We start from the raw sequence: 17,631 nt of genomic DNA on the forward strand, positions 1-17,631 counted from the left end.
TGATCAATCAGAGGTTCAGGCCGTGACTCAGCAGTTCCCATACACTCTAGAGACCTCTGTAACTTCTACAGGAGAGCAGGAATTCTATTCCCCCTTTTTTCAGGATGTACATTACTTCTATGAACAGAGTTATCAGAAAACAAAGAAGACAAAAGTGATCTTAAAAACAATACACAAATGAACTAATGGAATTAATGATTTTCAATGGCACATTCTTTCATAATTCCTCCAAATGAAACGTTTATATGAGAAACACCACAAACAACACATATATATTAACTAGTCATTATGGATCAACAGTAGTCACATTATAAATTAAGATTTATAATCTCTAATGTAGTTTAGAAGAGATTTAGTTGGAGGTGTATTATCATTTCTTTATCTCGAACATATCTCCAAGGCACATCTCTTAAAAACAGCAATACAGATTAACATTTCTACCACTGAAGATTAATACTTCACTATCATTAACAGATGAAAAAAATGTATTCAAGTAGACAGCTTTGGTCCTTTCTTGGAAGGTCTGAAGCCACTGAAAAAACTATAGTTATGAAGACTTTGATAAAAACAAGGACTTTTGCCATGGGATGCCTAAACTATATTACAACACCACATCCAGTGTGATTTACATTAGTAGTATCCAAGATCCCAAGTTTAATCCCAAGACTAAAAATTTCCAGCTAGTAGTGTCAAAATTGTATATATCGCCTGTGTGAGGTCATAAAAAGAGAAAATATGCAATTTTCTGAAAGATCTTTCTCAATTCAATGTCCAGAACCATTGGAGACACTTAGTACCCACAACAGCAGTATAATTTAGTATGACAAATGCCACATTTCTTATTATGCATGCTGCCATTCACAAAGGTATGGCAGTAGAGGTCCAACCTCCCCATCTTATTGCTCTACTGTCAAAACCCTCAGCTATGCACATTTCACAGACTGAGATGCTGATGACTGCGAAACAGACACATACTTATTGCTGAGACTTTTCTGATTTCTATGCTATGTACGTGCAGTTTGCTGCCATAATAAATTACTATAGTCTTCTGAATTTAATTGTACTGAAGCACATTTACTTTACGTTCTCAGTTCCTTTTCCTAAAGTAAAATTCACTGTTTAAGAATTAAGAAAGATGTAAAGAAATTAATTCTCAGAAACTACTGAAGATTTTAATCTTGAAGATTTTTCTGGATTTCTCGCATGAATGCAAGCCATAAGAGAATAAAGCTTTTTCAATAGAATCAACGACATATTTCTTTCAAAGAACGTAGCTTCTTTTCATGCTATTCAAACTTAATTTCAGTTATCTACAACGTTGCCTTAAAACCCGTGGCCTGCAGAAACTTTAGTGGAATTTCTATTTAGTGGAATTTCTATTATAGTACCAACACCAGGTAAGGAAAAAAAAGAAACAAGTTAAGATTATACCTTGTAAAACTCCGTACCACAGCCCAAAATATTTTTGAAAATACCAGGTGATTAAGCCATTAAAGAAGATTGGAAGGGATGTAACTTGCTGATTTAAGGGGGTGAACCAGAATTTGCGACAAAGGGATCACAATGGGAAATGCTGTGATCACATTCTGCTCTTTATACGCTTAGTTGCTTGCTGCTAATACGACATCCACTTCTGGTTTTGTAGCATTTCCTTATTTAGAATTCAGCTGATACTGTCAATGCAGCATAGGAAGGGTGATTAATACTAGCAAAAACATCCAACATCTCAACTTATCCGGATTAAAACAGTTAAAAACAGACAGGCGTTACTATTATGCCTATATTGAAGCAAAGGGGCTAATCAGGAAAGAAGACTGTTCCATTTTGAGCAGAAAGTTTTCCATTAGTCTTCATTTAAATTGAATTAATTAATCTATTAATATAAATTCATTAACTTAATTTAATTAATTAAAAGGTAAAAACAAACAAAAAGTTAACATCAGGTTGTATTATCAGGCTAGAGAAGAGAGGCAGAGGGAACATCTTCGACTTCATACACAGGGCTAGGAAACAAAAATAATTCTCTCCACATGCAAGCCATACAGTACTTAATTCAGGCATCACAGTTACACCACTATCACTAAACTTTGTTTCTCCTTTGAAATCAGACAATTTTGAGTACCAAATGTAAAAAATAAATTCTCAGTGACTAAAAACACATCATATAGTGCTCTCCACTGCTAAATCTACCACTTACTAAATCAAGATCAGCAACAAATTGCATTTTCAATATTCAATATTTAAGCAAACTCTTATGGCACTTACTCTCTCTCGAAGTCTTGTATCACACTTGATTTCCAAACCTTTGCAGAACTTATTTTTTCCTATAATTGTGGCAGCAGTCTAAAAAGTGAATATACAGTTACATCAATGAACTGTTTTATTGTACCATGGAATGCCTGAACTATATTACAACACCACATCCAGTGTGATTTACATTAGTAGTACCCAACATCCCAAGTACACAAGATTAAAAATTTCCAGCTAGTAGTGTCAAAATTGTATATATCACCTGTCATAAAAAGAGAAAAGATGCAATTTTCTGAAAGATCTTTCTCAATTCAATGTCCAGAACAATTGGAGACACTCAGTACCCACAGCAGCAGTATGATTTATCAATGCTTGCTGAGTGTTTACAGAGCTAAGCAGTGGATGTTAGCACAGGTAGGCAGTAGCCAGTGTGTTTCATGCATCAGCAACAGCGATGTGAAAGACAAGTTAGCCATGCAGATTTTGATGAGAATGGCATGCAGGCTCTTGTTCATCACTGGAGAAAATACGTAGCTAACAGGGGTGACTATGCTGAAAAACAGTGTTTCATAGCTCTGTTATTGTGCTCTCTGTATCTGTTGTAATTTATTTTTTTTATATTATATATACATATTATATTATATATTATTATTTATATTATATATCTTTCATTTTTTATTTATATATATTTTATTTTATATATTTATATTTTTTATATATTTTATTTTATATTTATATTTTATTTCATGGAAATAAATAGAAGGCATTACTTTCAGAAAGATCTATGTTGTATGTGGGTTGTGCTTGCAATCAGTGCATTTCTAAAAACAGATAAGTTACTACAACTGACAAAAATACAGCATCTAACACATGAAATCAGTTTCTGGCAAGTAGCTTTTTAATACACCTAAAAAAAAAAAAAAAAAAATCATAGCATCATAGAATCACCAAGGTTGGAAAAGACCTCTAAGATAATCCTGTCCAACCATCAATAGTATTTCCCACTGAATCATGTCCCTCAGTACAACATCTAAATGTTTTCTGAATACTTCCAGGGATGGTGACTCCACCATCTCCCTGGGCAGCCTGTTCCAGCACCTGACCACTCTCTTGGAGAAATATTTCCTAACATCCTATCTGAATCTCCTGTATACTACTGAAGCATTTAAAGAGGAAAAAGAGTATCTGCTGACAATATACTGGCTGATAAGCTTGGGGAAAAGAAAAAAAAAAACAACACCACAAAAAACAGGTTATTGTATTCACTTACCATTTGATAACATTGCCAAAAAGAGACAGAAAAAGCCCAAAAGGGTTTTCTTTACTTTTAATAACAGACTGGATGTCCTGAGTTCTATGCTGTACATTTCTTTTCCAAAGAAGCATGTGATTTTGAGGATGCAAGGAGGGCTAATAAGGCTAATAAAGAAACCTGATCAAGAGGAAATTCTGATACCATTTTGTAAAAAGCATTGCTTAACATGGGCTCTAGTATGGTGGATGCTTCTGGCTGCATAGGCAGTAATGAGAACTAAAGGATGACTAACATGCTCCTGTTCTTATATGTACCACAAAATACGAAGGCAGTATGGATTCACACAGGCACTTACTAGTAATAACAGCCAGAAGTCTTTAGCAAATGTCCACATTTACTTAGACATCCAACGAACTTATTTTGAAAAGACTCCCTGGATTCTGTCAAATAATAATCAGCTTTGTTGTACTACTAAGATTAGATGTACTATTCCACATACCGCTTATGAAAGGCTTTATGCTTCAACTTTAAATTTCTGTCATACAACACTATCATAACAGACATGCTTGAATCAACTTCCTTGTATGTATGAATAGTATAGTTAATTTATGATTATATCCAGAAATTTCTCCAGAATGGAGATTTGTTCAATACCTAGAATAGACTACATTCATCTACTGTGCGCAAATTCATTCTGAAATGTAAATATTAAACATGAAGCCTCATGATCCATCTACTTTAATGAAAATCTGTTCTGAATACTAACTTTCTTTCATCTTTCTTACACCATCCATTCCTAAGCACTAGTCTGTTTCAGAAACATTTCTGAATTTTCACAGCATCACAGCAATAGCAGGGATAATAGACCCATTTTATTACACATGAAAAGGACTCAAAATTTTTCTACTGTCCTTTTCAAGACCCAGCTTGTTCCACTCCTGAATCTACTTTCACTATTGCTGAGTTTTTGTCCCAGTGGCAAGATCATAACTATGAGCTCAATATTCTCCTGCAGACTTCTGCATTGCATTCTGCCAATCTTATAGCTCTTCTGGAGATATGCTCTGTTCATACCAAATTCCAGTCTTTCTGATCAGTTCTTATTTTCACATTCCAGGTCTGCCAGCTCTCATCCATACTGCTAATTTCTGGAGCTAAGTCTTTGACTCCTCACTCTTGCTCTCTCAAACAGACCTCTCTGCAAAGCCACTCTCTCCATGTCCTGTACATGCTCACTTGCACATCTATATTAGTTCCTAAAATTTCTGTCCAGCTACTATGCTTCTCTTTAAATTTCCTACTTGCTTTTCTCCTGTCCTGCTCAAGCTTCAGCGTTCAGTTGCAGGCAGAAGCAGTATCCAGAGGACAGCATGCAACTCCTAGTTCCAGTGCATATCCTGACCCACAAATGATAAAGGAGACACTGCAAGACAAACTAAACTTCATCACTAACAGTGATGAACTCTCCCCCTTTTTCAAGGCAAACTGCAAACTCCTCCCCCCCTTTTTCAAGGCAAACTACAAACTCATATTTAAGCTGTGAAGTGACAGTGTAGTAAAGCACACTCTCCAGAGATCTGCAGCTGCCAAAGAATGAAGTTCCAAACAAATGGGAGCTATAGCTCTACGCATCATTGAAAAAGCTTCTACAAAGTCTGAATAGATGTTCTAAAGAATGGTAAAACATGTTCCCTTTACGCAAAGGACATTTTCTATATTAAAAGAGTGCAAATCCTTTTCAAGGAAAAGCCTTTCTCTAACTTAAGAGAAAAAAAATTACAAAACTAACTCTAAAAATGCTGAGCATTTCAAAAAGAATTTCCCTAAGGTGGGCACAAAGCACACAATGTCTTACAAATATTAAAAACCACTATTAATATTTTAAAAAGTAATTAACACTATTCACATATTTAAAGGAAGTTACCTGTCAAGTAATCATTATTATGCAATTTAAAAATATCTAATTATTTCACTTCTCTCCACCATTTCTAGCTTGTTTTCTGCTTATATTATGTTGCTACAAGTGGGATTGAGGTACAAAACAGATGAACAAGATAATCTAAGTTAAAAATAAAAGAGATCTTAACCTAAATTTTGTTGCTCTCGTTTACAACGTGGCTTCATTGTTTACAACACGGCTTTACAGTCTCTTGAAGCATCACAACTGAAGAAAAACAAAACAAAAAAAAAAAGCAAGGAAACAACGCATTCAAGAATTTCGTAGTTTCAATCACATGAAGCCTTTCACATATCCTGAAATTAGAGAATCAGTAACAGGAGACAGAAAGAATCATAGGGCTTGCATTGCAAATATAATCTTCAAAGAACAGCTAGTTGATCAATGCCACTATAAACAAAACTTCTGTTCTCTTCCTTTTTTTTTTTTTTTTTTTTTTTTTTTTTTTGCATATTTTATAACCTTGCACACAAAATTCCAACCAGTAACTGGAAGTGTTTCTTCTTTAATTTATTAAAATAGCATATCAAAGTGAGAGATATAATTCTATGTTCTTTCCAAAATCTAATGTCTCTGCACATTTAATGGTACTTGTGCAGACTTTACCGCAAGACTTGATTTTTGCTTAATTCGTATGCATTCTTCTGAAAAACACAACAGCTGCAGTACATAAAACAGTACAAACTATATCCATGCCAATTTGCTTTATTCCATCAAAACAAACAAACTGAATTTGGTCTGTTACCTTTAAATCGCAATTACTCCTTTACCAAGAAGGCATATGCACATACAAAATAATGGCAAATCTATAAGAAAAACACAACATCCAGTAAATTGGCCTTCATCAGCTCTTAAATGTGCTGTATGACTGAAGTTTCCATATACACAGAGGCCTTATGAAATTCTATACAACGCAACCTTCAGTTCTAAATCCATTAAAAAAAAAACTGTGCTTTCCTTCATGCTATTATTTCTGTATCAGCAACAGCAAATAAGCAGCAAAATGTGAAGCTTATAATTACATTCAGTTTCCAGTAAAAGCACTTGCCTGCTTTGCTCGAAGGAGGTCACTTGAGAAGACATGAGTAAACTTTACATTACTAAGAAATAAACCAGCAGCATCGGCTTGTCTGAAACCAGTTGGAGAGAGTGGCTCATCTATTCCTTGACCTATAAAACAAAAAACAAACAAACAAAAAAAATCAACATTAAAACACACAAATTTCAAATAATTTATCAGTTTAGCAAGCAAAGTTGAGAGAATCTACTCAGGCATAATAAGAGGGCTGCTTCACAAGTAATGCCTCATATTTTGTTAAGTTGGCCCACAACATCAGAAGCAGATGTCACCGGTATGGCAGTAGAGGTTGAACCTTCCCAACAATATTCTGTTACACTTTGTTGCCTTGCAACAGACAGCAGCAGAGAAGAACAGCGTGTGACGTGGAAGCGTGTATAAAGAAAAGGCATGTAATAGAATTCTACTGTGTGGAAAAATGGTACCCACTGAAATTCATCAGTGCTTGCTGAACATTTATGGAAACCAGAAAGAGGACGTTAGCACAGTGAGGTGGTGGATGGTGTGTTTCAGCAGTAGTGGGTCAGTCCACCTGTGCAGATTTTTCTGGGCACAGCATGCAGATTCTTGTTCATTGCTGGCAAAAATGCACAGTACACGGTGGTGACTATTTCAAAAAATGGAGTTTTGTCATTGAGAACTTGATCTATCAAATAGTGTTATTGTGCTCTTAGTATCTGTTATTGTTTCCATGAAAACGGAGTCATTACTTTCAGACAAACCTACGTAAAACACCTCTCGTTCTGCAAGTGGAGTGCAGTGACTATTCCTCTGGTCACGTAGTATAAAGAAAGGGAGTACAGGCTAAAAAGATAGAAGGACCATTTACTGATGATATTAATGTATATATATAAGAGAAATAGAAACATGAAAACTTAAACATGAATCAGATCTATATTTTCTAAACACGTGTAGTCATTTCAGATCACTTGTCCTTTCTAGCCTCTGCTAGGCTCCCTACTAGAGGAGTCCCAGAACTGAAAGTCTGAAAATGGTTGTTACTGCAAATAAGACAATACAACTGTGATACTGTTGTTGATACTAAAATACACACACGGAAAAACATGCACACCAGGAGAGGAAAGTCCTAACAAACATGATAGGCTATTTCCCCTGCATTCCCTAACTATGATAATGCCCTGAAGATGAGGAAACAAGAAGGGATTTTGTGTAATGTGGAAAGCAGCATATCCTCACTCTGCCAAAGACAGTTTCACAAGAATTTTAGTGTTGATGTAAATACAAATTGTTGTCTGCTCTACTCCACCTTGTGTGTTGATGCTAATGCTCATGCAGTTGCTCAGAAAGTATGTTGACATAACTGATCTAGCTGAAAAGTAACCCTTGCAGATATGGTTTTTAGCTAGCATAATTTATGAAATGAACTGTCCCAAATGCTCTAAGACAGTGCTGAGAGAATCAGAACTTTGGTAAGCCAACATTTCATAGAATGACAGAACGGCTTGGGATGGAAGCAACCTCAAAGATCATCTAGTTGCAACACCTCTGGCCACAGGCACAGCTTGCCAATGGTTAGATTAGACACTAGATAACATTGCTCAAGGATCCCTCCAGCCTGTCCTCGAACATTTTCAGAGATGGGGCATCCACAAACAAACAATATACTGAGAAGAGACAAACTACAGTTCTCCAAAATCTCCAGTACTCTCCATTCCAAGTGATAAGATAGAACTTTTTTCTTTCTGGACAGAGCAGACAGCAGCACTGTCTGAAATCCTTTCCTATTTGTATGTTACCATAATTCCCTTTTTATATCATTACGTTATTTTACCATTTGTAGTAAATTAGTTAGCTCTCCTTATCTTAACTGGGTTGTTCCTTTTTTTGTCTCCCTGAAAAGGACAAGGGAGCATAAAAGAGGCCAGGAAGCCCCTGTCCAAACCGTGACAACGCAGTACTCATGCATCCACTTACGGGGCTTCACAAGGTCAAAGTACAGAGCAACAATCACTTCCTTTGCCCTGCTGGTCACCTGTCTTTTAATGCATCCCAGGGTACTGTTAGCCTCCCAGGCTGCAAGTACACACTGCCAATTCACATTCAGTTTTTCATCTATCAGGATCCCTAAGTCCTCCACTCAGCAGGCTGCTCTGAAAGAGTTCTTCTCCCAGCCCATACACAAAACTGGGATTGGCTGAAGCATAACGTCTCGCACTTGGCTTTGCTGAACTTCATCATAATTACATGGGCCCACCTAATGAGTTTGTTTAGGTCCCATTGGATGGTATCCCTTCCTTCTGTCATACTGACTGCCCACTAAGCTTGGTGCTGTCTGCAGCTTTGCTGAGGGTACACTCGACCTCACCATCTACATAACTGATAAGAATGTTAGAGAGAGGTCCCAAGATTGAACCCAGAGGTTCATGACTGGCCTCCACCTGGACATAGAGCTGTTGATCACAAATTTCTGTCTGTGACCATTCAACCTACTCCTCACCCACCGAACAGTCCACCCTTCAAACATCCATCTCCCCAAATTATAGATAAGGATGTGCTGCAGAACCACATCAAAAGCTTTGCAAAAGTCCATGTAGATAACTTCTTTGAATAAAAACTGAGTTCTAGCTAGAACTGAACAATTCAAGTACATTTAAACAATCTTCACAACAGTGGTCTGGGATATCATGCCATTCTTACCTACAGATTTTTCTTATCTGATTACAGGTAAGTTATTTCTGCATTTTAGCAAAAGAACTGTGACACCCCTGTTAAAACCAGAAATGCACCACACTACACTGACATTCTGCAGAGACTGAATTAGAAACTTATCATTTTCCACAACTATCAAGCTAACATTTGGATCCATTAATAAAGGTATTTTTCTAGCCTAAAGTACACAATATTACTCTGTAACAATATGTAGGTTTGTCTGAAAGTAATACCTATTTATTTCCATGGAAATGACAACATATACCAAGAGCACAATAACACTATTTGATAGATCAAGTTCTCAATGACAAAACTCCATTTTTTGAAATAGTCACCACCGTGTACTGTGCATTTTTGCCAGCAATGAACAAGAATCTGCATGCCGTGCCCAGAAAAATCTGCACAGGTGGACTGACCCACTACTGCTGTTGCCACTGCTGAAACACACCATCCACCACCTCACTGTGCTAACGTCCTCTTTCTGGTTTCCATAAATGTTCAGCAAGCACTGATGAATTTCAGTGGGTACCATTTTTCCACACAGTAGAATTCTATTACATGCCTTTTCTTTATACACGCTTCCACGTCACACGCTGTTCTTCTCTGCTGCTGTCTGTTGCAAGGCAACAAAGTGTAACAGAATATTGTTGGGAAGGTTCAACCTCTACTGCCATACCGGTGACATCTGCTTCTGATGTTGTGGGCCAACTTAACAAAATATGAGGCATTACTTGTGAAGCAGCCCTCTTATTTATCAGTTCAGTTGTTGATCATGGGATTTCTCATTTTGCAGAGAAGAATAATTTTCAATCTCACAGAAACTAATAGAACAGCTGATACTAACCTTGCAGTATCTTGTCTTTGTTGTATCTTGTTTCTCCACTGAAAAAGATTATATACAAAAAAAATTGTGACTTCATTTTCAATCACGGTTCACAAACACTGTAATACACGCCAAATGGAAAAAGTTTAAATATAAATAATGATGTACATTATAGCACAGCCTCCTTTAAAAAGGATGTATTTGAAGAGTTTAAAATAAAATCATTTCAAGTAGTCAATTCCAAACACGCCATCAGTATTTACTAAGATATGGAACAAAAAGGAAAGTAATATCTTAAATTTATCATAAATGCAGCATAATTTATCTACTAAAGTGACATCTCCTCATTGGAGAGAGGGAAGAAGTAGGAAAACTCTGACTGGACTAGTCAATGGGACTTCTGTGCATTAGAAGGAAGTCAACTCAAGAGATTAGCAAAGATAGTTTCAGAGCAGGCAACACACCTTGAAGAAGCATAGCATAAGGCACAGCTTCTCCACCACACCCATCACCATCTTTGTAGCCCTCCTTTGGATGCTCTCCAATAGTTTTATGTACTTTTTGTTCTGTTCTGTTTTGTTCTGATCCCCAAACTGCACACAGGTGAGGCCACACCAGTAAAGCGTAAAGCAGGACAATCACTTCCTTCAACCAACTAGCAGTGCTGATGCATTCCAGCATATAGTTAGCTTTCCTGGCTGCCTGCGCATACTGTTGACTCATGTTCAACTTGTTGATCAAGGTCCCCAGCATCTCATCCCCTAATCTGTATGCCTAGCCCAGGGTTGCCCCTTCCCAGGCACAGAATCCAGCACTTGCTCTTGTTAAACTTCGTATAGTTGGTGATTGCCCACCCAGTTCTCTAATTTGACTAAACCTCTCTGCTTCTCCATCCTCAATGGAGCCAACAGCTCCTACTAATTCAATATTGTCAGCACGCTTGCTCAAAACACCTTTTGGTCCTACATCTGAGTTGTTTATGAAAGCCTCCTGAAGAGAACTTGCTCTGAAATGGGGATCCCCACTAGTGACTGGCTGCGAGTCAACTGTTTACTCTAACCCTTTGGACCCAAATCATCAGCCAATTTTTCATTATGTTTTTGTTTAGCTGCATGCTGAACATCTTGTCCAGAAGGATACTGAGAGAAACAGTACTGGAAGCTTTAGTGAAAGCCAAAAAAGATGGCTTTCCATCAACTGCCATCAACAACTTCCCAATGTCAGCTGGCTTCCCATGATCAACTACATGGATGACCCTGTCATAAAAGGAAACTTAGTTAAACAGGATGTTCCCCTCATGAACCTGTCTCAGCTGCAATCAATGACTTCACTGTCCTTCAGGCGTTCTTCAGTAGCTCTAGAACATTTTTCTCCATAATTTTACCAGCCACTGAAGTGAGACTGACAGGCCTATAATCATCAAGGTCTTTCTTGCCCTTCCTGAAAATTGGAATGTTTGCAGCTTCCAGTCAACTGGTACCTCTCCACATTCCCAAGACTATTGAAAAATAATTAAGGGAGTACCCAGGAATGAATCCCATTGGGCCCTGTGGACTTACATTCATTCAGGTGTAGCAGCAAATCCTGTATAAGCTCAGGGCTGTCTGGGAGTTGGCTGTTATTGCAGTCATAGTCTTTTGACTTGGGGCACTTGGGGAACTAGAACCTATCATCAGTGTTGAAGACAGAGGCAAAGAACGTCTTGGAAGTGTTTTCTTAGTCTGTGTTCCTGTTTGTAATGTGACCATTCTCACCAATATTCTTTCTGGCCCTCCTTTTGTTGCTAGCATATTTTAAAAAAAAAAAATCTTTTTATTTTCCCTCACAGTTTTGGCCAACTTCAACTGAGGTGGTACTTAAAAAATACCCTTTCAAAAGAAGTTTCCCAGGAGACCTTACTAACTAGTTCCCTGAGCAGCCTGAAATCTGCTCTCCTCGTATCAAGGGTTGAGGTTTTGGTGGCAGTTCTCCTATTACCACCAAGGATTTTAAATTTGATTATGGTCACTATGGCCAAGACAGTCACCAATTGCCATTTCAATCATGAGACCTTCTCTGTTCAGAAGCAACAGACCTAGGAGGGCAACCTTCCTCAATGGATCCCTTAGCACCTGTAGCATGAAGTTGTCATTGAGGTGTTTTAGGAATCTACTGGACCTGCTTGTATCAGCTGTGCAGTGCTCCCAGTTAACATCTGGTAATTTGAAGCCTCCCATAATGACAAGAGGGGTTGATATAGATGTCTCTCTTAGTTCCTCAAAGAATAATCAATCAGTGTTGTCATCCTGGCTGAGGCTCTCAACTGTTTCACCACCAACTGACAGCTCCATACAGTTTGGCCCCTCTGTTAAATACAGTGCCACTTCCCTTCCACTCCTGCTCTGCCTGTCTCTTCTAGAAAGTATGTAGTCATCCACCACAGCATAACAGTCAGAGGACTCTTCCCAGCAAGTTTCACTTACACCAATGATGTTGTAGCTCTGCGACTGAGCCCAAGGCTTATAGTTCTCCTCAGCTTGTTCTTTATGCAGTGTGCATTGGTGGAAAAACATTTCAGATTGCTTCATTGAGCCAAGTAGAGCAGACTGACGGATCTCACTAGCATGCAGCCCCTCTGATTGTGATGTGCCACCTTACAGTTTATTGCCAGCAGAGTAAGTGTACTTCAGGTGGGTTAACAGTCTCACCCCTCCAACCCTGACATGCTGCCCCTAGACTCATCTCTAGTGAGTCTGGTTTTATCCCCTTCCTCCTTTGAATCTTACTTAAAGCCCTCTCAGTGTTCCTGTCATGGTTTCATGTAATGGTTTTCTATCGGTATTCCACATCATAACATCATGCAGTGCACTGGGATTTAAAGAATAATGCTGCAGCTCCAAGGATTTTTTACATTTCCAATTTCCTGGTCTCAAAAGAGAAGCATGAACTACAACTTCCAGAAGAGCTCATTTTTCCATTTCCGTTTTCCATTCAGAGGGAAATGTACAGCAGATAAAGTCATGAGACTTTCCTCTGTGCTCTCCGGCCACTTTGCCTACAGCTTTAAAGACTTTGGTTTTGGAAACTCTCCCTCTTTTACATATTACTTTATTAGCTTCAATTTAAATCATACTGTATTATAACATGTTATCTCACATTCTGCTACTACACTTAGTAAATTAAGGTTTTTTTTGTTTTTGTTTTTTTCCTTTAGCTCATTGCTGCTGTTTTTTTCTCATTCAGGCCCATCTCCATACCTTTTCCCTTTCCTTCCCCATACCTTCCTGGGCTGTGGATCTTTGGGTCCCCTTACCCCCTTGTTACAGAACCAGACTGAACCATTACAGTTTCCCAACAACTCCTGGGCTAGTATCCCTTGAAACAGGTGAACTCCAAATGTCACCAGCAGGCATGGTGCTGAATAAACCACCCCATGATAAAAAACAAAACAAAGTTCCTCCAATAGCACCAGCTGTTAGCCATACCTTGATTGGATGGATTTTCCTGTTCCTTTCAGTATTTTTCACTGCTACTGAAGGGACCGAGAATACCACCTAGACTCCCACTCCTCCAACTAATAGCCCCAGTGCCCTGAAGTACCTTCTGATAGTTCTCAGGCTTCTCCCATCAACTTCACTGCTGACAGCCTGAACTACAAAATCTGATAATAATTGGAGTGCTTTGGAAATCAGAATATTTTGTCTTGAACATTTTAAATTATTATTTTTTTTTTTTCCAGGAGAAGAACAAGTAAAACTGCATACAGATTTAGAAGGAAAAACTTAAACAAAGTCAAGCATGCTTTGTCAAGACATCTCACCTGAGTGAAATGTCAATTGCTTAAGTTTTTGCAGCACTGAGTGCCAAGCATGCTGCTTGCTTTTCAAATATTTATCAGCACTGCTGGGCAAAACTCAAGATGAGCTTCAAATAGATAACCAAACACAGAAAGCAAGTACTTCTAAGGGAGAACACTGCATTTTACAACACGTTTTAAACTCTTTCCAGCACACACGGCAGCAATTTAATCTTTCAAACTCTCCCCAGACTCTGGCAGCTACTTTTGGTCTGCTGAGGAAAATGCAGCAGGCTGGATAGAGTCCTTCCTGTTGGTCATCAATTAGGGGGTGGAGAAGAGCAATATTTGCTGTTTCTTAAGCAGCATAGCATACACAAGTGGAGTCTAACACATTTTCTGATGAGTTAATTAATTCCAGAGTGCCTGCTAGATCCTAGCTGAAGATCTCAAGTTTAACAAACTGTGTCAGGCCTTCATGCTTTCTAGCTGATATAAAAGGCTGTAACTTGAACATCAAGTCTTTAGATACAGGTCTTTAAGGGAAGAGTAACTCTTAAAAGGAGGATGATTAGAGGAAAAAAAAAAAAGTCATTGCTCCCTGCTCTAATCAAATATTAACCTGTATTATGATTAAGAGTAAAAACATGTTTAATAAAAATTAAACTGTTAATTGCTATCAATCTGAGAAAATTTGAGAGGCTTATTCTTGTTAACCACAGGTCTCTGGGAATATCCTGTTGAAGCTTGAAACTAACAATTCCAAAGAAGTCACCAATGCCATTTCACATAAGAAAGGTTAGACTACCAATCCTAAATGAACTCTTCACCCCGAGTGTGAAGAGTTCATCTGAGACCTTTTGGCAGGAGAAAGGGCTTATGACCAATCACCACAGAGTTCACAAACAGTGCTGACTAAATTTAGGTGTGATGCTGTACTTCTCTCAATACTGTTCTGACCCAGCTTGACTCAACAGTAAACTACAGCATACCAGACCAGATTCGTGCACGCAGTGAATGCTAATACCACCAGAGGCAAACGGCCCGTCTGGGTCAAGCGGTTCCCTGAGACACCGCAGCCAAGCAGGCACACCGGCAGAGCTCGGAGCACTGGTACCACACCTTCCTCACGAGCCAGGCACTGGCTCTGCTTTCTGGTGACACTGCTAAACTAGTGCAGCTCCACACCTTCGCAGCGTTCTAGCAGAGCGGCACTGCTGACAGCAGGCGGATCAGCGCTGAAAGAGGGTCTCCAGCGCCCGCGCACAGCGCTTTGTCCCGGGGGACCGTTCTTTACGTGAGGCAGCGCCGAAGGAGACAAGGGATGCCTGGCGTCCGGCCCCAACCCGGCGCGCTGCGGCACCGGGCCACGCCGCCCCGTGGTCAGATAACGGCCCCAACCGGCACTCCATGGGGGAGCCCCGCCACAGGAAACGGACCGCCCGTGGGGAGAAGGGCGGAAGTCCGTTAACGTCACGGTGCGCGCTGGCACCAGCGGCGGATGGGTGAGGGTAGACAGCGCAAGGGCAAGGGAAGGGCAAGAGCACTCGGTCGCTCCCATAGCGGAAGAACCCAAGGAGCACGGTGCAGCGGCGGTACTCACTGGCGGACGACGGTCAGCCCGAAGCGAACCATGGCACAGCCACGCAGCTGGGCACAGGCCCCGCTGTCGACTCCTTCGGTCTGCGCTGCAACGCCCGCCCCGCGCCCGGCGGTGACGTCACAGGGCAGCTGCCGCCGCACCTCCCCTCAGCGGCCGGGAGCACGCGGCCCTGCATGAACGTTGCGGGCTTCTGCGCGCCGCCGCGGTGCTAAGGTGTGCTGGGGGCATGCTGCTGCTTCTGGGAAGCAGGCAGTTTCTTTCACACACGCAAATAAAAGTAACTGTATTTTAAAAAGCCCCTCTACTTTGGCAACTGCCAGAACATTTTCTGTAGGAACATTTTTGACAGCTGAGTGCCTCCATTCCAAAAGCTCATTGCAAGGATAAGCACATGCTCAGGCACGGAATCACCTGTCCTGCTTTCACAGTGGCCTTTTCCCACATGCTGGGATACACTGGAAGAAGAAGTGCATGCTTTCAGTGTCAGAATATTTGGCAGAGGCTGTGGGTACCAGTGGAGGTTCACCCATTGTTTGGCAGAAGAAAGCATGCTGGGGGAGAAACTCCAGCTTATGTGGTGGTGGGTCCATCATATAATGGAGATGTGGGCTGCACCACACCTTAGAAAAGGTGCTTAGAAAGCCCAGAACTGAACACAGTACTCTGATTCCTTAGAACTGAATAGAGAGGGAGAATGAACTCCCTCCTGCTGGATGGTCCTGCTGGCCATCTGTTTTTATGCAATCCCGAGCCTTCATGCCTTTTCTGAAAAATGAGGCAGAATGTGATCTTCTTCTGATCCTATTTACCCAAATCTTTTCAGTACAGATGGAAGATTGGTGGGACTGCTGCAGATTGGAGGAAGACCAGCTTTGCTCTGCAGCCATCACCATTCTTGGATGAAGAGCAACTGGGGAGAGAAGCAGAGTGAAAAGGAAACTAAACTGAACAATCCCACTCACCTACTTACCGCCTGCAAGGAATGTCTCACACATGATGCATATCACAGTGATGTTTGGTAACTCAAGATTAAAGCTGGCATCTGAGCTACATAGAATAAATCAGCTCTGCTCCCTAGTATACTTTCTGGGCCAACTGTATCTTGGCAACCTGCAAGGTCTATAGAGAGGATGTATTCTTTAACACTGAACGATGACCTAACTGCTGGTAAAATGACAAAGTAACAGAAGAGGCAACCAAAGATAATCATTTTCCCTTCAGAAATCTGAAGCTTTATGGTTTACAGACAGTCTAATTAGCCGTAATATTAGTTGGTCAGACAGCTGAGTGTTTTGCAATAGAATTTCACAACATAGTAGAATAAATGAGTTTTGACAAATGATTCTGGGTTGCCAGAGATCTGACCTAACTTTGAAATTTTTTTAACACACACACACAAAAAGTATATAATTGAATATATACATGTATATAATTACATATATATATATATAATTGAAGACTATAGTTTCCATTTTCTAACACCTTAAACCACCTGATAGATACTTAATACAGCAGCGGGTCTGTTTCACTTCCCTTTTATCTTTCCTTAGTACTGTGGCATAACCTGTGTCTCAGAACTGACATTTTCAGTGGGTGAAATTAGTGACATGTCTAGCCTCTGAATGATCCAATGCCAAATGAGTCAGCTCCGACCTATTTCTGTTGTTTCACCATTATAAATAATTCACGTTTTCTTTTCCATTGTTTAATCATCTTCTTTTTGTTGACATCTTCTTCATCTTTACAGCCTGTATATTTTTTGCTTCTTGTTTTACCTTTCTTATTTTTTATTTTTTCCTCTTCAGTTGTTTCTCAAATCTGCTGTAGCACATCATGTCATTCTGTGATTATGGGCCTGTGTTCTAAACTGACCCAGTGAAACAAAATGTTTATAAAGCATAACTGCTAAAACAAGCAAAGTAGCTTATCAAATGAGGAATAGTATTTTGAGAAAATTATCTTAGGAAGAAAAATATTTTGTGGAGCTGTAAATTTTTTTTTTAATGGGTAACTTAATAAATAAAAATAAAAAATAAATAAATTTCAACAGTGTTGACTATATACTTAAATCATTATCATGTGGATTGTATAACACTAACATTAGACAATATTGGCAATCCAGGGAAAGTTATCCCTCTGGAATAACAGCTTGCTACTAGAAATGCGAAACAGATATCATCAGCTGGGCTGTATTCTCTGTATTCCCTCTTCATTTTGGGT

General features: G+C 39.5%; 1 protein-coding gene across 1 annotated transcript; it reads right to left on the bottom strand.

Moving 5' to 3' along the window:
- Nucleotides 1-1,202: 1,202 nt before the first annotated feature.
- TIGAR (TP53 induced glycolysis regulatory phosphatase) lies at nt 1,203-15,526 on the bottom strand. The gene is made up of 5 exons (XM_042890487.1): nt 15,412-15,526; nt 10,055-10,092; nt 6,511-6,632; nt 2,266-2,343; nt 1,203-1,673 (listed from the first exon to the last, which is right to left on the bottom strand). The coding sequence occupies exons 1-5, from the start codon at nt 15,441-15,443 to the stop codon at nt 1,653-1,655; spliced, it is 291 nt and encodes a 96-aa protein (XP_042746421.1). The 5' UTR covers nt 15,444-15,526; the 3' UTR covers nt 1,203-1,652.
- Between the last annotated feature and the right edge of the window lie 2,105 nt (nt 15,527-17,631).

The sequence above is a fragment of the Lagopus leucura genome, unplaced genomic scaffold, assembly GCF_019238085.1.
Source record: "Lagopus leucura isolate 7727_CA_CO unplaced genomic scaffold, USGS_WTPT01 Super-Scaffold_100159, whole genome shotgun sequence".
Lineage (NCBI taxonomy): Eukaryota > Metazoa > Chordata > Aves > Galliformes > Phasianidae > Lagopus > Lagopus leucura.